At 47.2% G+C, this 9,323-nt stretch overlaps 1 protein-coding gene across 2 annotated transcripts in view; it reads left to right on the top strand.

The window, feature by feature from the left end:
- Window positions 1-5,120: 5,120 nt before the first annotated feature.
- LOC133360004 (H2.0-like homeobox protein) overlaps window positions 5,121-9,323 on the top strand; it is a 63,622-nt gene continuing 59,419 nt past the window's right edge. For both annotated transcript variants that reach the window (XM_061578577.1, XM_061578571.1), the window contains exon 1: window positions 5,121-5,971. In XM_061578577.1, the coding sequence (XP_061434561.1) occupies window positions 5,632-5,971 (340 nt within the window). In that variant the 5' untranslated portion in view covers window positions 5,121-5,631. The remainder of the gene's footprint in view (window positions 5,972-9,323) is intronic.

The following is a 9,323-nucleotide window of genomic DNA, read 5'->3' as shown; positions in this document are numbered from 1 at the left end:
AATACGTTTTTTTTGTTTCGTGTAACTCAAATGTTATTGATGTAACGTCACGTTTACTTGAATTGTGATGGGCGCGATATAAAGTGAAGTTGAATTGATTCATCCTCCATAGACATCAAACGTTACGCGATGCCGACACAATAGGGATACGGCTCATAGAATAGTTGCATTAAGGGCATCTTTGTTAGAGCGTCTCTCTTGACTATACGGAGCTAAGTTTGCAAAAGGACGTATCTTAGGTGACACGTACGTTCGTATCTCTATGACTGTCAAATTGTAAGTGTGGTACTGGCTAATGATTAGCAGCGCCATCGAACAAAAACGGTCACTGCGTCGCGCAATTTCACATACGCTTCTGTGGCCGTCTGGAACGCTCTTCTTTCGACGTTAGGAAGCCACTGGAGCTATGCACTTTTAAATGATCTAGATTGAAAACTCATTTCTTTAGAGCCACTATTGAGTTGAGTTTGTTGTCCTTTCCCCGCACCGCCGATTAGCACGGTCAGCTACGTACGGTTGCGAACAAAAGGTATACATACATCCAACACACCTGGACTTGCAACCCAGAGTTCGCCTGTTCGATCGCATTGGAAGCAAGGGACACGTTCCTTCAACTCGACCGCCTCTATCCGCCCAGCATTATACATGCGCACATCACAGTTACGGGAGACAGACCCTGCCATAGGAACGTGGATTTTCCGTAACTGTTTCATTGCCTCCAATGCAGAGAGTGAACGTCATTATCCACTAATTTTTAGGAGTTGACTCGTGATCTATGTTTTATAAAAGATCAAGGCGCAGCCCTCCCAACTGCTGATTCACGCCACTGCTAAAGGGGAGCTGCGTCCGCGAGAGGGCGCTCTAGAGGGTTTTGTTGACCGACTCTTCCATGCTTGCTCGGGATCTTGGAAGAGGAGGGAATTGCCCAACACTTTATCCCGACACACGCGACTTTGCCGGTCGCCTGCGGTTGTACCCATTTATTATAGCGGCGGCGAGTGTACAGAGGCGTGGGCATCGAATGAATAAACTTCGCACCCGTCGTTTCAACTGGCCTCGCCTGGAAAATTGAATCTAAGTGGATTGCAAGTCTTGTGTTCTCACCATTACACCACCGCTCACAGCATCCAAATCAGCAGCAGCAGCAAAACATGAGCAAATTTCCACCGTAGGCAGACTAATTAAGAGTCCTTGCCATTGACATGATATAATCCTTGAAGAAAACAACGCCTTTCAACGTTGAACATTTTTACATACAATTGTTTGACACGTTCTGCAATCTTCATCGTCTGTGGGTGATCCGGCAAAGCAAGCATATTGCACGTTCTCTGATTGAACAAACCAAACAAACCCATAGCAAACCTCTCAGCTGACAAGAGCTTACATATTCTTAGGTTTTTTCGGTAAAGTCACGTAGGTAAAACATCAAAATAATAAAAATAAATAAAATAAAACAAATAAAATAAGAGCTTACATTTTCTTTTGGGGGTTTGTTTAATTGTCGCTGACAACTTTGCGCGCAACGCGATGAACGTGGGATAGCGTCGTGGCCTCGGCACTCACCGCGCCAAGCCCTGCGGAGTGCCGCAGCAAGATCCAAACTTCAGTGCTCACATGATGCTCGGTTTAATAATTCTGGCAAAATCGCCCGATGATGTCGCATGTAATTAGCAGCGAAGCGTCCCGGTACTCAAATTGTAAATGTTGTCAATTTACTCTCCAACACACCGGTAGGCTGAAGTGGTAACGAATTGGTGCGTTTTGTTCACGTGACAAACCTTATTGGTTGGCTGTGTCGGATGGTGGTGGTTTAACGACACATTTATTATGAATAACACGATGCTACCTGGCTGTTTATTGGTGAAGTCATTCGCCTCCTTGCTTAACCTCGGCCAGGATAGTCCAGAAAACTCTGTGTCTTCGAATCATTCACACCACGCCAGCCGCATTCATATCACGTCACTCATTCTGTCCTCCTGATAAGGCAGCGGTGTGTGTGTGCCGTGGCGTGCAACAACGGGTCCAGTGGTAAACAATTATTATCATCATTTAGGATAGGAGATAGAAAAAAAACTCAATGAAAATAATTCGAGAAAGGCAAAGTTACATGGTTTTCTTTTGTACGTGTAAGGAGAAAAACAAGAGACTGAATATGAATCTTGTTATTGGCTGGAGAAAATGTTCAGGTAGCACAAGAAGCCGGGGAAGACAGTGACAGAAGTTGCACACGCGGTTTGAACATTAGGATGCAACTGGGTTGAGTTTTTCATGTAAAGTTGTTGAGTGATATCATGAACCCGAGCTAAATGGAAGAAGGCCATGATCGCCGAAGTCTTTGAGACAGGACGCCTTGGCACGTGCAGAGAGTACCCTTCACTCTCAGTGGTAGGGCTTTATACCGTTAATTACTACCCCCAGCCAGCCTTCAAAGCGCTCGGGAAGATATCGAGCGAGAAGGCCTGCGTACAGGATCCATCTTGTGGTCCATATCTGTCATCGGTAGATGACTCCGAATTACAATTTCAAGATGGTGCTTGTGCCATGTTCCAAATATCGACCAACAATAATTAAATAATCAGCTCCCATTGTCGTTTTATTCGGCGGTAGTGAGTCAGGCGTGGACATTTCCACGTTATAATGACAAAGATCGACCTATGCGCAAAACAAACGCGGTTGATGTGGCACAAAGTCGTAGGCTTAGTGCAGCAGCCAATCTTCGCCTGACTGGAATTGAAACTCAAGAATCTTCTAGATCAGGGGTCGGGAACCTTTTTGACTGGGAGAGCCATAAAAGCCAAATATTTCTAAATATATTGCATTGAGAGCCATATAGTATTTTTAACGTATAATAAATTAAATATGTATCACTTTTAATGCGACTTCTGGTGCTGCGTGGTTTTGCTGATGGCCTTGTAGTCTGGTTCGTACGTGGTGAGGTTGAGCTTCATGCAGGCGTTGAGGCCCCGTGACCCGTGAAATTTATCTTCAAAACTAATTTCTGTTTACTTAAAAATGACACAGTATTATTAAGCAATATCACAAGTATTTTAAAATCAGTTCCAAACTGATTTTTGTATTTTTTTTCAACTCAAAATTGTCTGGGAGCCATATGCCGTCACCAGAAGAGCCATATATGGCTCGCGAGCCATAGGTTCCCGACCGCTGTTCTAGATTGTGAGTCAGGCGCCCTAACAAATAACAATGCTCATTATACCAATGTACTCTCCTTTGTTGACGCAGAGAATTGAGGAAATGCTCCTTGACGCTCAACGCTCATTATTCAGGAGCGTCCTTCCTGTTGTGGCGTTTATAAGAAACCGCGGTTCTGCTCGCGGAAGGAAACCGGAGTTCCCAGAGAAAACCGACGCCCGCTGGAGAATAATAATAATTCAAGATAGGACCAGCAACCCACTTGCTGTACTACCCTTTCACAGACATTGTAGGTGAGCGTCTCGTGTAGGCTCCGTCCCTGCATTATCCACCCCCCCCCCGCCTCCAACGCTTGCACATATTCGTACCTTGTGCGCGCCTCGAAGCAAGTAAATTTTTTAAAACATGTATGAACACAACTCTATCTGCACATGCTTGCTAATGACTCGTGTGTTTTTAGCCATCGGTGTAAAACATTGGCTTCCTCGACTACTGTTTCTTGGGTGTCTCATCAGCAGAGCGAGGTCTGTTGAAGAAAAATCTCATGAGTTGCCAGACGTTTTCTTTTTTCATATATACACGTTTCCTTTGATTTTATGCGGTAGATGCGTTCCAAGAAAAGTGCCCACAAAGCGAAACCGCACGAAACAGCTGCCTGCCGACGAGCGCGAGACAGCTCGCAAAGTACAATCTAGTCCGAGGTCGGCCGCGTAGCCGCAAGTGAGTTGATTTAAACCGCATATAGCGAATTTTGGGTAGAATTTGGTACGCCGCACATACGCGAAATCGCACAAACCGAACCCGCATGAAGCCAGGGAAACATGTACAGTATACAGCTGATCAGATCTCCAGTTAAAAATTAAATAACGAATCTGAAGAGGTTATGGTTATTCAAAGACATCATATTCATACAAAAACAGCGCAGCTCTGGTATAAATAGTATATCGTCTGATACATTTCCATAGCCACTTAAATGAGAGAGCTCTAAACCAGAGGTGGAAGTAATTGAAATACGTACCTTCAGGACATTTGTAATTCGTGATCGACATTTACCTTCCAATATCCAAAGCAATTGATCATTTATATCGAAATTACACGAAACACGGGCTATAGATCAGGTGTGTCTGTATGCATGTACTGCGCGTTGAACTTTTTTTCGCACCGTAAGTTAGCCAACCGTGCACATCGGAGGTGCGTGCAGTGTACGAACAAACTAAACACAAAAAAGCAATTCTCAAGACATCAGTTTTCAATCTCGATTTTAAAGCGCATACCTCCAGTGGCATTCCGAATATCGGAAGGAAGAGCGTTCCACGTCTGCCGCAGAATCGCATCTGAAAGCGCGCGATGCAGTGGCCGTCTTTGTTCATCATTACGTGGCACAAACAAACACACACACATACATATACACAGTACTCGTATACTGTATTACAAATATATAAATGGGTTACACCACAGTTAGTCTATCGGCAGGTCGCGCGGGGTGGAGAAAAGTGTGGGCTAACTCCCGCCCCAGCGTGGAAGAGTAGACCCAACATGACCCTCCAGGGAGGCTATCCAGAGCTCCCTCTATCGACAAAGCCATTTCGCCAATTTTAAACAATTTAATTGCTGATGCCGCTGCGTTACCGCACAAACACAACGAGCAACACACTCAACGCACTCGCCAAACAACACTGTGGCTTTAACACACGCACTGTGCATATGTATATATAATCGGCGACGTTTCGGGCAATGGCCCTGCGATGCCCGCCGGCTGCTGCGAGAGCAACCCCTGGCCGGTGCCAACGCCGGTGACGAGCCGACGGGCTTGAAGAGAGTGGTGGTCGTGGCCATTGGACACGCGTGCCTCTCCGCTGCAGCCAATAGCGGCCACACGGAGGAGGATGATGATGATGATGGGGGTGGGAGGTTCACCCCCACTCGCACCCTCTCCCTTCCACCCACTCCGCCCCCCACCACCAACCACCAAAACACTCCCGGTTTGCATGCGGACCAGCCACGCATCACCACAGTTATAGCCACCGACTTGAACAACGCTCCGTCGCATTGCCGCAGCATTACCGGCCGGGTAAGCGAGGGGGAGGGAGGTGGGGCAGTTCTCTTCTCACAACTCCGCTATAAAAAATAACAACAGCAACAACACCCACAAAACGTCAATCGAGACTCACTCGCTCGCTCGCAGAATGCGCGAAAGCGTCGTTTACGACTGTCACAAACAGCAGCAGCAGCAGCAGCAACAGCCGATATGCGGGAGACCGCTGTAGGCTGGCTCACTCCTCCCACCTCGCGTTGAGGTCCGGAGCAAGTTGGTGGCAGAGCAGAGTCCCCACACACCGAGAGCGGCGTGTGACGCAGGCGAAGCCAGCAGACCAAGCCCGCCCGCCCTGCCCGCCAGCCCGCCAGCGTCGACCGTCAACATCGACAGCAATTCGCGGCCGCGTAGTGACAAGTCGTGGCTGCGGGCTGTCTCCTGCGAGGATGTACACATTCGTGCCCTATTACCTGCACGGCTTCGGGGTGTGGGGCGTCAATTACTGCCCGGCGGAGGGCGCCGACTGTGCACGGGCAGCGAAGCACGGGTGCGGCGGTGGTGGCGGTGGTGCTAGCGGTGGTGGTGACGGTGGTGGTGTCGGGGTCGTTCCATTGCCGGCTCGCCTGCCGAGACCCTCAGCTGTGCTGGCTCCGGCAGCCGCGGGAGCTGCCCCGGGTGGTCCCTGGCAGGCCCCCGCATGTAGCAAGGAACTCAAGTTCGGGATTGAGCGAATTTTATCCGGAGACATCCACTCGCGGCCCGCCGACGGATGCCTGAGGTTCCAAGGTGAGTCTCGGTGTGGCGTTGCGTGCCGCGAGGGTTGTTTTGGTCTGTGTGTGTGAAGATGATCATGTGCAGCACATTCTCAATCCACTGCTGGATGAAGAACCCCCACCCCCCCTCCCCCACACCGCACCTTTCGGTCATGGGGGGTTGTTTGACCATACTTCGCCACTCTCGGTCAGTGCCAGCAGTTGGAGAAGCGAGCGCACGGATATCGTCGCTTGCGCGTGATGTTCTAAACTGATTCGGGATCGAACGCAGTTCGCTCACCAGTGCGCCACGGCTCCTCCTCCGATGAGGATTATAAAACGAATAATACCACGGCAATGTGGTGACAGCTACTATACCCTTCATTTACCACGGAAATTCTCACTTCTCAGTCTCGATGCACCCTTTTAAAATGTATTTCTTAGGACTGCAATAAGACGTGATATTTAGGATTTCACATTGTACTGCACTGTATTATACTGCACTTACCAGTGTAGTGAAGTATGGTCAAACAACCCCCCCCCCTCTCATCTAGCCGGTTCTGTGCGGCCGGTTGCGCGTTAATTCTCTTGGACGTTTCTACGAGTTAAAGCTCGCAGCCGACAGTAAAACGAAACGTTAAAGACCCCGTGTCCTAATCGGCTGATGTTAGGCCACTGCGTACCGATGAAAGAGCATTACGATCTCACTCTAAATGTATCGCTCGACTAAAATAAGAATGGCATTGGGACCGGTGGTGGTGCAGTGGTTAGCGCACAGCGCTATATGTGAAACCGGCATCCCGAGTTCGATTTTCGCCCACGGGTAAACATCAGTGGCGAGTGCTATCTGCACCGCTTGTGGGCATCTCTCCGCTCACCAACTCGCCACCACCCAAATTTGGTGAAGTAATACTCCAACAACCGACGTAACCGACGATGCTTTCATCCAGCAGTGGATCGACAATGGACTTGCAAAAAAAACAATCACAATTATCTGACCTTGTGTTTCGTGCGCCCCATGGCTACGGAACCCTATTTGTGGAAATAAAAGCCGGCGTTGCATGGCTCCTCCAAAGGCTCTCTGCCTGATGAATAAAAATGCAAACAGTGTACGTATATACACAGTCTGTAGCGCACTGAGAATACATGAAGGTTCATTACTGGCCTATCGTGTGTGCTGGGAATGCCCGTGTCATAGTTAACGACCTATCATTATAATTGTATCGTACAGTATAAACGGCGCGTGCATATCACTTTACATCGCAGTTATGAATTGTGCAAAAAGTTAAACGCTCGTCATTAATCTACTGAAACACATCTTAATTATAAAGCCACTGCAGCAGCAAGACCCTACCGAAAAATAGTCGTACAACTTTCCTGGATTAATAAGTAATGATTATTATAGTTTATCGTTATAAAAACAAATACAAAAAACATGTCAGCAAATCTTGATAAATGTCTGTGCGTGTATGGAAGCGCAACTCTGCTGTTTGTTTCTACGAGTAAATGTAAATATTTAGTCCATGGGCATATTTATTGCACTTCCGGACCAAGTTATCTCAGCAGCCTTTGTTTAAATAAAACAAAGGGCTTGATAACATGTTCTATTCACGGAGAGACACCGAACCCTGCGTGCTGGTAATGTACACTGTTAACCACAATACACGAATGTTAAGTTCGCTTTATATTGATAGATAACGCGGTGATCGGTCTACCCACGCGGTTGATAGATGTGCCATTGCAACGATACGATTTACGATGATTTGCTGTTCATGCAATCGCTCACCGATTATACCACGGCGGGTCGTCTCACATCGCAGCCCAAGCAGCCTGCCTTCTCACGATGCCTGCGATGGCGACACACGCGGGTCTTTAACGTCCCCTGTACAATAGCTCCGCGTGCCTCCATCGCGTCTTATTTCCAACTCATCTGAAAGCCCCCCCCCCACCCAGTGGCAGCTGTCCCTGTGTGGCACACGGTGACTCAGCACGTGGCCCGCAATCAAGCTGACATTAGTCAGGAAATCAGGAGGAGGAGGAGCGATCATTGAGATGCGTATCCCAATTGAGTAATTTGCGGTGTCCATTTTTCGAATTTACGATGCACTGCTCATATGCATGTTAATACACCACGAACACATACATATATATACAAAGCCCACATGTCTGTTTATATAAAGGACCACGGACCTTCGCCTGAATAGACATGTTCTATTATATTATTGCGTATGGCAGGCAACAGTTTCACGTGCAAAGTGCCAATGTCGAGGTCTGCTACTGGCCACGGCGAAGGGGACTCAGGAGAGAGAGAGAGAGAGTTCGTGTCGTGTTGCTCTTCCTCCTCCGCTGTTGAAGGAGCGTAGACCGCAGTGGGTTTACGACACCGTTCATAGTTTGGGTTGCATGGCCAAAATCGCACTGCTGTAGCTTGTGTTTTAATGTATCTCTGTGAGTCTCTATGTATCTATGTGAGTGTATACGTATCTCTGTGAGTCTCTACGAGTTTACGAGACGGCCCACAGTTTGGCTTGCATGGCCGCCACAAAACACGTGTGCACACGTGTGCATACGCGGTCCGTGCATAGAAGTAACACACACTCGTTCCTGGCATGGAAGTGATATTTCCCATTAAAATGCCGATTCAGCATGTTTGGTTCACGCTCCGACGATGCAACAAAAACTAAAATAACCTCTCACATTTAAAGCATCCCACACCTCAGATTAGCAGGGTTGGATACGTACGGTGCGAAAGAAGTTCAAAGTGCACGCCTCCATTTGATGTCTCGATTCACCACCGTAGCTGGAATTCGGGGAGCGCAAATCCATAATCGCAGCTCTTTAAGCCAGGCACACAATGAGTTACATTTGTTCGGACATAGGCTCGACAAAGTTAATATGATGTCTTACCATATGTAACGTGAAAAAAATAAAACCTCAACACACTCGTCAACAATACTCCTTTAAAATAAAAAAAATATATATTTATTTAATCGGCAACGTTTCGGGCAATGACCCTTATTCACAGCACAGTACAGGCGACATAGGTCAACGTCCAGTAATGTATTTACACATTCATTATGCAGTGCCGTGCAGCAATTTTTTATTTTATTTAAAAGCAATAATTCTACTCCGTGTCTGTAAATATACATGTTAATATGAATGTTAGTCCGTCAACCCTATTGGCTTTCCAGACCAACGTGATCAAGCAGCATTCTTTCGTTTAAGCAGTCAGACTCTGAACCGATTTCGACATTCGATTCTCATCAGCAGTCAAGTTCGTTAAACTACACACACATATATATATAAATATGCGTACGTGAAGCAATATTAACACGCAATATAGTCAAGTTTAACAGCAACACGTATCCACACATATATAACGTATA

Source organism: Lethenteron reissneri, chromosome 8 (genome assembly GCF_015708825.2).
Source record: "Lethenteron reissneri isolate LAM-NWPU_2019-01 chromosome 8, ASM1570882v1, whole genome shotgun sequence".
Classification (NCBI taxonomy): domain Eukaryota; kingdom Metazoa; phylum Chordata; class Hyperoartia; order Petromyzontiformes; family Petromyzontidae; genus Lethenteron; species Lethenteron reissneri.
Note: the sequence above shows the minus strand (reverse complement) of the source record. Positions and strands in the feature narration are given on the sequence as shown.